Source organism: Pteropus medius, unplaced genomic scaffold (genome assembly GCF_902729225.1).
Source record: "Pteropus medius unplaced genomic scaffold, Ma_sr-lr_union100, whole genome shotgun sequence".
NCBI lineage: Eukaryota > Metazoa > Chordata > Mammalia > Chiroptera > Pteropodidae > Pteropus > Pteropus medius.
The window spans coordinates 697,845-715,118 of NW_024340692.1; the positions used below are offsets into that span (position 1 = coordinate 697,845).

The 17,274-nt window shown below is 35.7% G+C and overlaps 1 protein-coding gene and 1 pseudogene across 2 annotated transcripts in view; one reads left to right on the forward strand and one right to left on the reverse strand.

Moving 5' to 3' along the window:
- The window catches only part of MLLT3 (MLLT3 super elongation complex subunit), a 235,663-nt gene that overhangs the window by 163,378 nt on the left and 55,011 nt on the right, over positions 1–17,274 (forward strand). For both annotated transcript variants that reach the window (XM_039869087.1, XM_039869174.1), the window contains exon 5: positions 4,742–5,452. In XM_039869087.1, the coding sequence (XP_039725021.1) occupies positions 4,742–5,452 (711 nt within the window). The remainder of the gene's footprint in view (positions 1–4,741; positions 5,453–17,274) is intronic.
- LOC120598339 (uncharacterized) lies at positions 12,576–12,694 on the reverse strand (annotated as a pseudogene).

Consider the following 17,274-nt stretch of genomic DNA (forward strand, 5'->3'; position numbering starts at 1 on the left):
CTTGGAAAGCCCTTGAGGTTGCAGGTCAGTCTTTAGTTCTTGGAAATTTTTTTCCATATTACTTTAATTATTGCATATCTTCTGTCTTTTCTTTTTCTTCCTTCTAGGGATTCTTGTGGAACTCTTTCTATGGTTGGTATGTTAGTTAGGTGGACTCAATCTGTTCTTCAAGTCTACTCTCTTTTCCCATTTTGATTTTCATCTTTGTATTTTTACTGTATGCTTTGAGATTTCTGTCAATTGATCTTTCATTCCACCAATCTTCTTTAATGTATCTGAATTATTCAGCTTGAGAGTTTTACTTTTTAAATTTAATTTTTTTAATCTATAAAATTATTTTTTATTCTTTACTTGACCCTCCTTAAGTAGTCCTCAATATTTCATGTGTCCTTCTGAAGATGTTAGGTATCCTCTCTCCTATTCTCTCCCATCCTTAGGTTTGTTATCTATATGTGCATTGGGGTTTAGGTTGAGCTGTTAAGGGAACTTAGATTGTTGTATCCTGTAAATGATGAAAGGTACAGGCATCTCAGCCTGCACTGTAGCAACAGGCATGTTGTGTATTCCATGGCCCGGAGGACTCTGTGCCTTGCTTCTGGTCTTGCATTCTCCAGCCTCAGGATTAGAGGCTAATCTCCCTTCTACTGATTGCCTCCTCAGCGCCTTTGGGGCCAGGGAGGCTGGCCACACTAGTGCAGTTATCTATATGCAGAATTCCTCTGGGTCTTGCTTGGAGCCCAGGGTAGAGCAAAACTGCACCAGTTCTCTCTGAAGATGCCCAGAATTTCATGGCCACATTTTGCAGGCCCCACTCACTCCTTGCTGGCCCCTAGACCTGACTGTTTCAAGAGAGGTAAATGGGTTGAATTTGGGATTGAAATCAGGGGAAGTAAATCCAATCCAAGGTTCATTCCCCCCACCCCCCCAAATCCTGAATTTTTATACTTTATTCATAGCCTCAGATGGTATTTCATCCCTCTGTGCCATTTGTGATGTGTTTAATGAAATTACAGAATAGACTTCTATTTTGAAATCCAGTCTTTGACTGTCACGGTTTCCTGACTCCTTTATATAAATAGCCTCTTGTACTATACTACAGTTTTTAGAAAATGTCCTTTTTAAATGTACCTTGGACAAATAAACTTTTTTAGGAGAATTTATTGGTTTGGGATAAATAAAATTCTTTGAGGAGAGTTTATTTCTGCAAATGCAAATTTCATTGAACAAGTTGCGAATGAACTGAAAATTTTGCACAGTGCAGAAGCCAGTTAAAGTATGGCAGAAGCCAAAAATAAGAGAATTGATAGAGGAATAAACAGGAGCTGGAGAAAGAATCATCTTTGAATTATCAGTGGTCCTAGGAAGAAGATATGGTGATAACATGGAAATTGAAAGCCACATATAATTAGAAAACCTTATTCTGACCAATAGTTGCACCTTCTCTTTTCTTTTTTAAAAAATTATTTATTTAAATTAGTTTCAAGTATATAGTACATTGGTTAGACATCTATATAGTTCATAAAACGATCCCCCTAATTGCTCCCTCCCGCCCCTGGCCCTCCACATAGCCATCATATTAATGCTAACTGCATCCCCTATGCCATGCTCCCCATCCCCATGACCAACTATCAACTACTAATTTGCACTTCTTTAACCCTTCACCCCATTCTCCCAGCTCCCCAACCCCCTTCCTCTTTTCTTAAGCCATCTACTGGGGTTGCTGACAAGTAGTACTAAAAGAGATTATACATTAAAGAGACCCATTCTGTTCCAGAAAATTAAACCAAGGAAGCATTCAGTAGTATCTGAGTGGATGGAAAAAAAAAAAAAATACTGTACTCTATATTTACAGGTTGCATTAGTGCAAATATATGTATATTTATGTTTAAACAGTCATTTGCCTTAAATATTTGAGATTTGAATTATGTACATATGCTCTCCCTAATATTAATACTCAGTTTGTCTTAATCAGCCCCAGGCAAAGAGAATTTGAATTATACAGCATGTGTAAACTTCACATTGAATGGTAATTAGTCTGTGCTGCTTAGTGTCACTTAATGTTGAGATTAATAGTTCAGTAAAAATTTTAAAAAGCCAGTGACTTGATCGCCAATATATGAGGTATAGGTGAGCTGAGATTCAGTGAAAGGTTTAATTCTGTGTCAGTAACTATTTAATTCCAGATTTTGTGTATAAACCTTTGTTTTGCATTTATTATATGTATGAAAATGGAGTCAGGTGACATACATTTGCACTTTGCCATTGATCACAGGCCCAGGGCAAAGAAAATGTAGCCCTATATAATAGAAACTATTTTCTCATCTTTTTGTTATTTTCTAAATTTTTATTTGTCTGGGTGTTGTTATTGAATATGTTTCTCTTAGCTCAGAGTTATCTTAGCCTAAGGAAAGGTTTTTGGTAAAGTGGAAGGAACAAGAATAGTTGAGTTACTTTCTTGTATCAAGATTTGTTGGGTGGGTGAAAAGGTGACAGTAGGCATTAAAATCCTAGACCAACATGGGGAGTAAAAAGTTGTAAAATTTCTGGAGTTTTGTACTTAACATCATATGTATATAATTAAGATGAGAACTTGAACTTTCTGTGACATGAGAATCTGCGTCATGTACCACTATGTACTTTGTATTAAGAATTCCAGTTTGTCTTACAAAAAGGATTTTAAAAATAAATCATGGAAGAACCCCTATAGAAGTTTTTATTTTTGTTGGTGCTGAAATGTTACTGTTTTTTAATGCTTAGCATTAGAATATATGTTGGTAGGTTAAAATTTATATATATATATATTTAAAAGCTACATTTATAAAAATATGTGTAATACTCCATGAAGATTGAATATTAAACAGCAATGCTTGGGTCTTCAAGAGCCATAAAAGAATACTGATTGCAGATTGCCAGAATTCAGTGAGTAAACAAACCAGTTAACAACAACAACAACAATAAATTCAAGGATATTAGATTTCAAAATGTTCTTCCTTAATTTAATTTGTCCATTATACTTTATTTTAGTTATTCATAGTATTGCTTACTATGCCAGGAAATGTCTCATAATAGAATATATAAAATAACGTAGTTTCAGTAATACGAATACTGTCTTTAGCATTCTGCTTTTAAATCTCAGATTAAGATGTTTTGTAAGGAATTATCTAGTTTGATGCATAAAAACATGTCTTAGTAATTGTATCCATTTTAGAATTTTGAAACCAAATGCTCACTTGGGAAAAATAAATGGAATAATTGTTGTATGTCATTTTGTTGTCATTGAGTAAGATAAAAAAAATTGTATGAAGAAAAAACACATATTCCTACTAACATAGAACAATAATTTTTTCCATTTTGGGTATTTGTAATGCTTACCCATACACTTGCTTCCTCTGTGCTGCCCCCGCCACACACACACCTAGAAGACCCAATAAGTAGATTGTTCATGTTACTGAAAAGCGTAGCCCCTGCCTACTATCTTTTTTCTGTCAGGTATTTAAAGAATAGAGGATTGGTTTAGATATCATTGATCTTAAGTGGGTGAGTTAGAGTGAAACATAATGAGCAAACCTGAAGATGTAAATTCTGGTTGAAAATGTGGACATTTATTTGCCTTTGGTTTCATTAGGAGGTAGAAGTGAGATAGAGCTCTTCTCTTAGTATTGGTATGGATTTTCACAGGTCCAGGGTTTACTGCTATTTCTTATTCTTACTATTAATGGTAGAGGTTCACAAACATGACCAAGTGTGGACTTAGATTTTGTTCCTAAATAGAAAGGTTATATATTCTGAGATATTTATATGAGTGAAAAAATTGATAACACTTAATAAAATAAACGACAATTAACTCTTTCCTCATGATTACACAACAGGAATTGCTAAAGATTTTTCAGTCCATTTGATGACCATTAGGTGAACTCTTTGTTTTGTTAGATTTCTTTCTTTTCTTTCTTCGCTAGTAGCTGGGAGATATAGTTCTTAAGTGATGAAGTTTGGAGGGAAAAAAATTACTTTTGTATCTGAAATTGAGAATAATTTTATTTCTTTTTTGGGTCTTTTGATTCTTAATGTTAAAAAGCCATTTAAAATTGAATGTTGTCTGACCTCACTATGTGACCCTGGGCTATCTTTCTACCTCTTTCTCAATGCTGGATGCTGCTCCTCAAATGTAATCTGTGCTTTGATCCCTCATTGTTTTTGTTCATTCTAGCCCTGGTTTCTAAGGACCTTTTCATTCTTCTCATTCTAGTAATTACCTGCTTATCCTTGAGGACCTAATTCAGGTGTTAATTGTCTATAAATTTCTGAATTATTCTTTCCTCCATGCCCCAATAGAATTACTTACTCCTTCTTTTTGTTGTAGTAGTACTATATAGGAGGTTCTTACAGCAACTATGAATCACAGATATGTTATAGTTATTAAGAGTGAGGTCATGTATTATCCATCTTTGTATCTCCTAGAACCTAGCATTTAGTGAACATTTGTTGAATTGAAATGTTTAGAACATCACGCTTCTCATGACTGAGAAAACAGCTTGCCTTGTTAAATTTCTTCATCCATAGTAGCCCTCCTTCACTATGTTTCTCTCATACCCTGTTTCCACCTGTGGTTGTTGTTGTCTGTTAAAATTAATTTGAGAGCAGTCCAAGGGAGGTCATTTTGTGTAGATCGAATGCAAGGAGACTGGCTTTTGACTCTTCATTGCTATTTCGTTGTGTTTTATTTTCTTCTCCTCTTTTGCAGGACCCAAATAGGAGTGTTCATACCAGCAGCAGCAGCAGCAGCAGCAGCTGCAGCAGCAGCAGCAGCAGTAGCAGCAGCAGCAGCAGCAGCAGCAGCAGTAGCAGCAGCAGCAGCAGCAGCAGTAGCAGCAGTAGCAGCAGCAGCAGCAGCAGTACCAGTTTTTCAAAGCCTCACAAATTAATGAAGGAGCACAAGGAAAAACCTTCTAAAGACTCCAGAGAACATAAAAGTGCCTTCAAAGAACCTTCCAGGGATCACAACAAATCTTCCAAAGAATCCTCTAAGAAACCCAAAGAAAATAAACCACTGAAAGAAGAAAAAATAGTTCCTAAGATGGCCTTCAAGGAACCGAAACCCATGTCAAAAGAGCCAAAACCAGACAGTAACTTACTCACTATCACCAGTGGACAGCAAGATAAGAAGGCTCCTAGTAAAAGGCCCCCCATTTCAGATTCTGAAGAACTCTCAGCCAAAAAAAGGAAAAAGAGTAGCTCAGAGGCTTTATTTAAAAGTTTTTCTAGTGCGCCACCACTGATACTCACTTGTTCCGCTGACAAAAAACAGATAAAAGATAAATCTCATGTCAAGATGGGAAAGGTCAAAATTGAGAGTGAGGCATCAGAGAAGAAGAAATCAACTTTACCACCATTTGATGATATTGTGGATCCCAACGATTCCGACGTGGAGGAGAATATGTCCTCTAAATCTGATGTGAGTAGTCTCACTGATTTCTCTCCTTCCCCCTCTTAGTTTTCAGATGTTATTTCAAGGAGCTTTGGGATAGAGAATGAGAGAAAAAAATGATGGTCGAACTATAAAATGGTAGCATGGAAGTGTCTAGAAATGAATTTTCTTAACTAATGGAAAGAAGGAAATGAAATCATTAAGAAATCTGCAGATTTTTAGGCTGTGATTTAAGTTGTTAAAGGAAAGATATATTCCATAGTATAATAATGAGTCATTTGAATTACAGCAGAAAAATTTAGATGTTGTTCATTAGCGTTTGGTTACTGTGCTTTTCAGTGATTGCTGACTTAGGAAAGTGAGAAGAATGCAGTAAAACTTGAATACAAAGGAAAATAAATTTAAAAGAGAAAGTTAGAAAATATTAGGGTGCTATAATGTTGATCTTTTTGATCAGTGGAATGAAGTAATTTGTTTACATAGATGAGAAGTATTTTAAAAACAGTTTTGTCGAGGCAAAATTAACAATATACGACACATATAATTTGATAATTTTAACAAAAATATGTGCCTGCGAAATCAAGTGACAGTATTTTGAAAATGAAATATTTAATTTTTTTCATTGTATAGCCACTGATTTGAAAGCGGTGGGGTATGTGATCTTCATTACAAGTTTCTGATGAATGGGATTATCTTCTGTGAGTGCTTAAAAGACTGTCTAATATCCCCCTAAAATGTTACCTGAGGTTGAAATTTAAACTTATAGTCACAGATATCTCAGAGTTGGAAGGGATTTTCAGTTTATCTATTCTAACCCACCAATGTAAGAAATCTTAGACTTTAGTGACAGAGCTGTTAGTAATTCAAGAGGTATTCAATTCTATTTGACAATGAACATTATTCAATTCTGGAGAATGACCTTTATTTACCAAGAAGTTATCTCCTCCTCACTTTTCCTTTTTCTCTAACTTTGGCCTTTACCATTACTTATCAGTCATGATCAGTCCCAATACATCTCCTTACCTTGGCTTGTCAATATATTTCTAGGCAATAGTCGAAAAAGACATCTAACGAAAAAATCACTAGCAGTTTTAGAATATGACTTCTCTTTCTGCCCCAGGGGGTCACTTCACAAATGTTTCTGGTTTGAATGCTGGAAAAGAGAAGAGGACCTTAGTAGCAGATTGTTTCTGCTGCATTTGTACCGCTCTGGGTAGAAAGCCACCTAGAGTTAGGACATGGCACCAATACCAATCCCCAGCCATCCAGAGACCACCCCCTAGCCTTCTACTCTCTATAGCTAACCTAGAAATTTCAATAGCAGACCATATTAGGAGCATAGTAACATATAAATTACTGGAGATTGGGAAATTTATTCCAGAGTTTGGTAAAGGCTTTATAGTAATAGTTTGTGAAATGGAGATGAGAGTTAATGGATTTGTTCCAATATGTCTTAAATGGGGCCATAAGACTTCACTACTCCAGTGATCTAAAGCAATTGACTCTGACTTTTTTTTGTTGTTGTTCCAATATCTCAAACTTTTATTTTTCCTTGCTGGCTTTTTTACCTCTCCCCTTAATTCAAAACTTGCTCTTAATGCAGATGTTATGGAACTTTTTGGTATGTTTGACTTTTATTTCAAGTCACCCTGAAATGTTCACTGATGTGGTTGGATGTGATTAGGCTATCAAAATCATCAAGTTTAGCAATTTTTTCTTCCCATATTCTGACATGTCACAGTTCTTCTAGAACAGAGGTTTTCAAGTTATGGGTTGTGATTCACTGGTGAACCATGAAATCAATTTAGCATGTTGTCACCAGTATTAATAAAAAAAAAAAATCAGAATACATTTTAATTAGTATGGGTAAATAATAGTTTATGGAAATTTTATTTCTGAGGGTATATGTGTATTTCTTATAGTACACATTCTTTCCTGAATGTTCACTGATTTGTGAGAAGACCAAATGGCATTCATAACGTACTATTGAATGCTCTTTCTACATGGAAGTATTACAAATGATCTTTCTCTTTAGATAATTTTGTATATTCTTGTTTTGTTTGCCTCTTGTTCTCTCCCTTTTATATATGATTTATAAGGTATGGCTTTTCTTTTCATAAACGTTATGTTTAACTTGGTATTTATTCAAAGCAATATTTTGAAAAATCTTCTGAAATGAAGAGTTAGAATTGTAATTCCTTACAGTAGGAAGCAAATTTTCAAAGCAATTCATGACCTATCCAGTGATCGTAACAGGAGTTTTGTACTATGCTTTGTATATTATTACAGAGAAAGCCTCTGAAGACTTTTGGTTATTATTTGGGTATAAATCCCAACAACTGTACTTTCTTTATCAGTTTTCTGGAAGTAGTAGTGTTTTGATTGTTGCCGCTATTAGTTTAATTCTCTAAATGTATATGTTGGAACAAAAGGGAATTGACAAAAGTGGTTCCAAGTAAGCCAATGGCCAAAAGACCTTTCTGTGAGCAAAGGAGGATTAAAGAGGGTTGAAATTCCCTGTATCCACCAGTAAAGATAGCCTTTGTTTGGCCTTTCTACTACCTGGTATCCCTCCTGTGGACAAGACAGAAAGAAAGGAGGCAATTGTAATGGAGAGCCTTTAGTAGCCCTAAGCCTCCCTTGGCCAGTAACTGATTTTGTGGTAGCTTGTGACAGACCCAGTTTCAGGGGGCACCATTCATATTGTCCTGGTGGTACGCAAGCAGATTATTTATCTGCATCTGAGTAAGTGTGATCAGATGACCTGATCTCTAAAGTTCTTCCCAGCTTCATTATTTGAATATGAGCTCGAGTGATGTTCATTTGTAGGGGGTGGAGTGGCAGGTAATTTTAGACACAGCGGGGCAGAGATCATGGACTTTGGAAACAAAAGAAAGACAAAAAATAATTGGAAGAATGTGAAGAATTAGGAAGGGCTGGAGCAAAAAGATTATTTATCTGGTATATTTGTAAAGAAAATGTCTTGTGGTACAAGTTAGTTACAATTAAAAGGAAGAACTTTTTAAAAAGCTTTTTAAATAAGTTTGATTCAGATTTTTATATAAAATTGAAAATCAGTACTATTGAGATGGATTAGGAAGATTATTCATGTGGTTCCTTTTGGTTAAGGTTTTTATATACTCTGTAAAGAAGAAGAGAGAAATAGTTTGTATGCCTGCATGTTTTTTGAGGGATCATTTATTTGTTGATAAGTGTTCAGGTAGGTAGGTAGGTAGTCAGTCAGTAATTAGTCTGCACTCTGGTGTCAGACAGTCTGGCTGTTTTGAATCCAACCTGTACCAATCTTGGGCAAACTATTTAATCTTATGTATTTCTTAGTTTCTTCTTTTGTGAAATGGAGATCATAGTATTTACTTTGTAGAATTATTGTGAAACTAGTCCATCTGAGTAAAGCACTTAGCACAGTAGTCTAAAAATGTTAGTTGGCCATTGTTATATGTGATTTGGCTTCTAGAAACCTTTATAATCTAAAGCATTGAAAGATTTTTTGATATTCAAAAATACGGCAGAATTCTAGTATTCTTTTTCAAGTATGTGGCTTATATGTTTTAAAAGGGAAAAGACACTTGAAATATATGTCATTTTACTCTGAATTTTGTCTTGAGTTGTATGGCCTTGATATTGCATTAAGAATATTTTACCTTCAAGAATTAGGTAATTCCTATTAGAGTAAAGCTGTTCTTGGTTTAGGAATTTATCTTTTTGTGGCCATAATAGTCACTTATGGAAAGTGACTATTCTTACTAGTGATAACATTAACTGGCAGCTAGGAAAGGATGAGAATTTGAGTGTATCAATATCAACTAAAAGTTTGTGATTGTGGTTTGTATTAACCTGTTTAAACTTTGACAATAAAAACGAACCCAAATTTCCTTCACCCCTCCTGTAATTCTCTAGTTTTTGTTTTTCATATAACCACTTCTCTATTGAGTTGCTCGTGTTTTGTGATATGGAGGTTCAGTATTCATAGCAGAGAAGGAGGGGAAAAAACAGTAAAAGAAAATTGAAATAACCATTTATGATCGGATTTGGTGATGATAGTAATTTCCTTATCATTACCATCACTTTTTTGACCTTGCTTTTTAAAAATTTAATTGTAATTTAAAAGTGCAGAAGTTACAAGTTTTGATTATCTTTCCTTGAAAATGGGCAGATTACATTTGGTAAAATGTTTCATACTTCAATCTGCAGTATGAGAAATGGGATTTTAATCATGCCTTTTGATAGTTTTGGTTTACTGAAGTGCCGTCTTGTATAAAATCTTCTTGAGAGACAAAGATGAAATCTCTTCAGATGGGAGCGTTTTTCCCAAGGGTGCATAGTGGTTCAGATACAAGATAAAGACTTCAAACCACCTTAGCAGAAGTTTCTTTTGAAACGAAAAAAAGGAGAAGGAAAAAGAAACTTCCCTTCTTTTGTTGTGGCTCATTTCCTTCCGCCCCACCCTGTTCCTTGCCCTGCTTAAACTGTCTGGAGCTGGCAGTAAATGTCCTGCTGTTGAAGCATTGGCCTTAGGTTTTTATGTGATGGAAGGTTGTCACAGTCAGAGAAGAAGGTCTTTATTGTATTTTCAAAGTGGCTTTTTAATGACTTGTAATTCCAGCACATGCAAGAGCTGTAAAGTCTGTAAGTATGGTGAGTGAGCAGCTGGAGAGGCCATTCATTAAAGGGCTGCCCTAGCTCTCCAGGGGAGCTCTCATTCTGGACTCTTGTTCTTTGTATTTTATAACTGGAGGTAAAAATACCTGAAGAGTTGCAATTCTTCCTCTGGTAGAGTCACCTCAGTGTGGGACATTAGTTAAAACAATTGGAAGCAAGTTACCTTTGTTGGGTGCATGGAGATATTTCACCTGACCTTGTTTTGTATTCTGTTTTTGTTCTCTGTGTTAGACGTCATCAGATGTAGGAGGGTACAGGCTAGTCAATCAACTGTTCATGTATTCAGCAACGTTTCTGGCTTATTTTTAAAAAAAATTTGAAGCAGTTAAAAGTGAGATTTTTTAAAATAGAGTTAGAGGCTCTTTCTCTTACTTGTTTGGGTACCATATTAAGGCCAAATGGTTTCTGAGGTTTTAAATTAAATCCTTAGAAGCCTTAGATAGCTGAGGGTCACGAATAGATAGGGGGCCCTGTCATTGCAGAGTTAGTTATCATCAATATTTTCCAAAGCTCAGCATTTTTACTTACTTGTATTGACTTGTTTCTCTCTCTCAATAAATTCCATGAGCCTCCTTCAAGAGAGCTGCATTGTTTATTCAATACATTATTATTTTTTACTCTGGGGCCCATGATCTTATATAATTGTCCCATCTGTCATCTTTAGTCACAAAGTCAAAGATGTGACTCGACATGATCTTTGCATAACTAGCTTTACCATATCATAAGGATGTCTTACAGCTGTAGCTAAACTTTCCTTGAGTGCTTTCTATGTGCTAGGCACTGTTCTAAGCACTTGATTTATTTTAACTCATTTAACTCTCAAAACAGCTCTATGAAACAAGTAATATTATTATCCCCATTTTATAGATGGGGAAACTGAGGCTTAAAGGTTAAGAAAATTGCCCAAGATTGCCATGTTTAACAGTGATGGAGCCAGTATTTAATCTCACTTGGTAGGGAGTGCCCTCAAGAGGAGTTTGGGGGTGAAGCAAATCTTATTTTACCATGAATTCATGTTACAATTGCAGAAATTTGCTTCATGAAATTGGCATTACTGCTGAGAAAGCCTTCAATATCATACACTTGTTCCATTTATGAATCATATGTCTTTGACCTGCCTATTGGTTTGAGCTTTACCTTCAGGAGGTAATAGTGTTCTCATAGGTGGATTTGGCATCCACAGCCAGAACTGAGGGAAGAGCTATGAAACATTTAGGAACCTCTAATGTCTTACACAATATTGCTTAAAATAAAACAGACTTTTGTGAATCTGGATCTCCCATTATTATAATACGCCATCAGCACCGTTTCCCTGCTCCCAGAATTTTCTTACTTGCATAGGAATTTATGTTTAACAGAGCTGAGCTGCAATATCGAGCTTTCCCAGAAGGTGCCACCAAATAACAAATGGTGTCTTCCAGTTTGAAGATTCCTTCTTTTTGAATCTTCCAGTTACATTTCGAAGTTTCATTTTATAATGTCTCTTAAGTTATTCAAATTGTAGGCTGTCCTTTCTTTGAATTAGGAGACAAGATAAAGCAGTGATATAGGTAGAGAGTGGTTTTCTTTTGGTGTCTATGTAATTATTTAACCAAGTTTGAGAAATTGTTCTCAGTGGGTAACAATTTATGACTGTAAACTTTCAAGGCAGTGTCAAGGTCCACAAAGAAAAATTACCCCTAAGAGGCTTCTTTGGGTCACTAAAGGTGAACGCACAGTGAGATGTTCTCAGATAAAGTCAAAGATCCTTCTATTAGTCAGGAGAAAATGAAAAAGCATTTACTAAAGTATTTGGAGACAACAGACTTTTGCCTTTGAATGCAAAAGACATAAAGGATGGGGCTGTGAGGGAATTGGGACAGGAAGAAATATTCGGAGTTAGTGACACAGAGAAAAGGACATTTTCTTGCCTTCCTCAGTCATGGGAAAAAAATATATGTGTGTGTATTATTATTGTGTGTGTGTAGTGATGATGATGATGATGATATTGATGATGACATATACACACATATACATATACATACATACAGACCTCAGATGTTACTTTAAGTAGAGAGAGAGAGAAAGAAAAGGTAATTACTAGAGTGTACTGGTTTGAGACCTCACTGTTTAGAATCATAGTACTGTTTTTCTAAAAAGAAATTGTTGACTCTTGCTTTATATTGTGGTCCTTCTGTTTTCTTTTTTTTATATGATAAACCATCATGATAAACCATAATTGTTACTTTGCATAACTAAAAGATTTCCTTCTAAACATGTTTGTTTTTAATATTCTTCGATTACCTTAATGATGTTCATAACATTTGAAAATATGTGATAGGTACTACTAAATATAAACACTATATTAGGTGGTATGGATGGTACAAAATTAGGCTCAGCTATGAAAAAAGGAAGGCATGAATTAGCGTAGCTGAAGGCTGGGGTAAATAGGAGAAGGGATTCTCTCTCTCTCTCTTTTTTTTTTTTTTAACACCTACAACATCTGGTCTTCCTAGGTTGTCTCCCTTCCAAGTACTAACCAGGCCCAACCCTGCTTAGCTTCTGAGATCAGATGGGATCAGGTGTGTTCAGGGTGGCATGGCCGTAGACATGGAATTCTTGATCTGAGGAAACAGCTTGAAAGAAAAAAAAAAAAGAATTGTTGCAAGTGTAGTACTCAAGTCTATGTTGTCCTTGCTGAAAATGAAGAGAGATCTTATAAATGAAACCCTGCAGTTCATTTATCAAACTGGTTTGTAGGGAATGAAGGAAGTCTTATTGAACTCTATGCTACGATTGTGCTGGACAGTTTCACTCTATATCCTTTTATTTAATCCATGCAATGTGTGAGATAGCTTTTGTTCTCATCTTACAGTTGTAGAAGTGGCAGAACCAGAATTTGAACTCATGTTTAATGCCAAAGCCCATGCTTCTTATACTGTACCACTGATTAAACTTCCTTGAGAGGGAAATCACATCAAATTAAAATCGCTGTAGTATTGATTAAACCTTTTCAAGAATAATCTAATTAGGAGCATTAACTTTCTCACCATCTGGCTTCCACTGGTAAGGGTACAACAGTTCAGTGAAAGGGGAGAATAAGATATAAGATGTAGCCCTGATACTTGGATGCTTGGCTATGAATTACGAGTGCAATGAGACCCAGCCATTATTTTCAAAATGCTGATCAACCCATGCTTCATTTACCTCAGTATCTTTTTCTAAGAAGCAGAATTGCAGAATGTATTGAAAGGCTGAGGTAACTTAGAGTCTGTCCAAGGGCACTTGTTCACCAAAGTACTAGGATGTTTCATATACCTCATACTAGAGGCAAAGGCATGGCCAATAATACTGTAAGAACTTCCATCTTCTGTAGTGCAGTATCCTTCATACCAAACATCCAGCTATTCATGAGGAAGGAAGTGTTAGGTAGCTAATCAGACATGAGTGACAGGAGTACAAAGGAATAGAGGCCCATCCTAGAAACCACCCAAAGAACACCCTGTTGGTAGTTAGAGAATCTCTCCTGCATCCCCAGAGACAAAGGACAGGAGGGTCATAATCTTAGCTGGTCTAATACAGCCACAGATGCCTGTGCAGAAAGTACTACCCTAATTTGCCCACAATCTAAGCCTCATTATTCTGTCATTATACTACTATGTTTATGCCTGGAAGTTCATGAATCTGATTATAACAGACTATGTTCTGGGTAAGTGCATGCACCCTAAGCAAAGTGTTACATAGCAGCCTACTGTCAATCAAAATGATCTCACGTGCCAATCACCTAAGAATGCTTTTGGAACCACCTATGATGGCCCAAATATAATTCAGAGATTCCCACTTCTGGGTGGTTGTTACAGTTCTCTTTGCTAAAACCATGTTCCTCCTTGGAGTGTGCTTTGTCTTTCTAAAATATACTTTTAACAAATCTTCTCTAAATCTCACTGACCTGTGATTCTTCACTGCATCAATGAGGAAGGACCAAGGAAAAATGCTAATTACATTTCTGCACTATTATCTGCCCCCTGCCGTTGGGGCAACACCAAAGTTCAAATTTCCCTTAACTGTAACAGAAGGTAGGGCTCCCTTGTCCTGGAACATAGCCATACCTGACAAATAAATTATCTTCTTGAGACTAGTAGGGGTGGTCCTGGAGGCATGGTCCAAGACCATATACTTGGAATCAAAAGACTAGGCAGGTTCACCTTACTAATGAACTGTAAAATGTGAATTTTCATGATAATTGTGAGATTATAGATGTGAAATGCCACTCAGGTATTAGTTCAAGCAACAATATTAATTATGTCATAGACAAAGACTTACCTTTTTGTTTGGTAATTTATGAATTGTATTTTGAAAAGATCTGATGTTTGTAGGTGTTCTTGTAAAGATCAAGAGACAAAGCTGCTGTCTAGGAATTGAGTGAATTATAATCCATGGCCATAGTATATATTTTTATTACTACATGTTTCTAAAATGTCATCTTCCATTTGGCCTAATCTTAGATTATATTGGGAATCAAAGCAGAGTCTTGCTGAAAGTCTGCCCTAGTTTAAAATGTTTATATTTGATAAATTCTCCTAAAGATAACCTGATACATTTTCAATATTATAAAGTGCTCATTGTATTTTCAAGTTTCCTCCTCTTCCTTGTTATTTTCCAGGATTGTTTTATTTAAAAGTGAACATAAAACTTGTTGCTGATCTTGTGATGGGTTATTTGAATGTGCTACCTTATCTGATAATCTTAGGCTAGAGTTTCACTTCTTTTGCTGACCAAACCTGCCTTCATTGTCTAGCAACTTTCAGAGACTTGCAACAAGTCTCTTCCTCCCTTTTAAAGATATGCCATGTGTTGTCCTCCTTGTTTTGTGTAATAAAATCAATGAGTCTCATGGTTTACTCTCAAAAAACTAAAATTTGCAGGCAGGAGGTGCTGTGTCCTGAGCTTCCCACCTCCTTATCCTCATCATATTAATAATGCCTTGTTTGTCTCTTTATCTTTAGAAAAACTTGCAAGGCTTAATATGTACTCTTTTAAAGATTTAAGACCAAGTTTAGAAACCACAAACAAATGTCAATACAGCATTTACGTCACAATTGAGAAAATATTAGGATTTTTAAAGCAGAAAGAGTTCAGAAACTTCCTTTAAAAACTTTAATTTTGCAGAGAACCTGAGGGCAAGTTTCATAACTTGTCCAAGATCTTGGAGCTCTTCTTCCCTCCAAAAGGCCCTAAGATGCAAATCCCTGATTGGCATGCCATTGTCATTTTCAGTTGGAACAATTGACAGTCCTTCATGTGTCTCTCACTCCCTTCCCAAACTGTCCTCCAATTTAACATTTCAAAGTAGTTCCTAATGAATTGTTTATGTCTGTTATATGTAAGGCTGGTGTCACCTCTAAGCCCTGCATCTCAGTCTGTGCCTTTTTGTTGAATGAATGAACCTTACATTACATATCTTCACCAGAAAAGCCTCATGTCATATCTAAGTGAGGGTAGGGTGTAAGTCTCCGTGGTTATTACAGAAATTAATCAGAGAAAAATTCAATAGACTTTGTACCCTGGTCCTCCTTGACTGTATCTGGGAAATCGCCAACCAGGATAATCATGGCTTGATATATTTCAGGGAGAAAAATCACTAGGCAAAATAGAAAATAATACAATTAGGTATCTGGCAAATGAAAGTCTTAATATTGCTTACTAATAAAAACATTAGCTTTAAAAACCTCCAATATAAATGAAGGCTCTATTTGAACAAATTGATATTCTTAACAGATGAAACCTGAATCTATTCCCTCTTCCTCTCCAGTATCTTCGATGTCTGCCTCTGTGTCTGAGTTGTTCCCCTTAGTCTCTCTAAATATGTACTGAGGTGTCTTTCATACGAAACATCCAGCTGCTCACCCATACACCCGCCTCCAACTTTCCAGTTAGCCCTGATACTCTTCAGACTATAGTTTCTTCACTTCCTTTCTCTTCACTGAGAGACATCTCAAAAGCTCCCTTATTCCTCGACCTACTGTGGTCTGGCTTTTGCTCTTGGGAACTATTCTTAACACTACCCCTGGAAAAGGTCACTGGTGCCTTCCAGATTCTAATATTGAAACCATCTTTTAAGCATTAGTTTTTACCTCATTGGCACCTTTAATTTGCTTTTCTGTTCTATTCCTTGGCTCTATTATACCTACCCTGATCTCTTACCACTCTCTGCCAGACTTCTCTGCCAACTGAGTTTCCTCCATCACCCTGAAGTAGGCCATTGCCCACCTCCTTCTTTTCTATTTTATAATCTTCCCTTGGCCAATCACCTGTTAATCTGTCCTCTGTGTCTTCTTTTCCCAGGCCTTCCTCTATATAACTATCTAAAACACAAATTCTGGAAGGAAATATACAAAGAATATAAGACTACTAGTTAAAATGGTGTTATGGTTCATTTTCAAAATATTATCTTTAATATAGCCATTTTTATAAAGCATTTCATTGTTTCAAAACCTCAGATGCTGATGGGCTAAACATAAAATTCTCTTTAGCATTACATTTTTTGTTTTCATAATCTTTTATTATGGAAAATTTCAAATATACACAAAATATGCAGAATGGTATAATAACCCTTCTCCCCCCATTTATCCATCACTCAATAATTATTAACTAATGGCCAATCTTGTTTCAACTGTAGCACCATCTACTTTTCCCCTGGTATAATTTTTAGTAAAATTTAAGATGTCATTATTTCATGCATAGGTATTTCAATATGTCTCTAAATGATAAGGGCTTTTAAAAAACAAACTAAAGTATCATTATCACAACTGAACAGATTAATAATTTTAATATTGAATTCTTGGACAAATTTCTAATAGAATCAAAATGTCATAAACTTTGTTTTTACAGTTTGAATGAGGATCCAATTAGGTCCATACCTTGTAATTTGTAAGAATGTCTTTTAAATTTCTTTTGATTTATAGTATAGGTTCTCCCTCATCTCTCTTTTTTTTTTTTCCCACATAAAAGTACAAGAAAAAAAACTAGTTTGTTTGTCTTATAGAATTTCTCAGTTTGGATTTTGCTGCTAGTGTCTTTGTGCTGTATTTTCTGTAAATTAGAACCACGGTCAGATGTAGGTTAGGCTTTTGGTTTTGGTTTGGGGCAAGACTACTTCATGGGTATGTTGTATTCTTTCATCAGGAGAC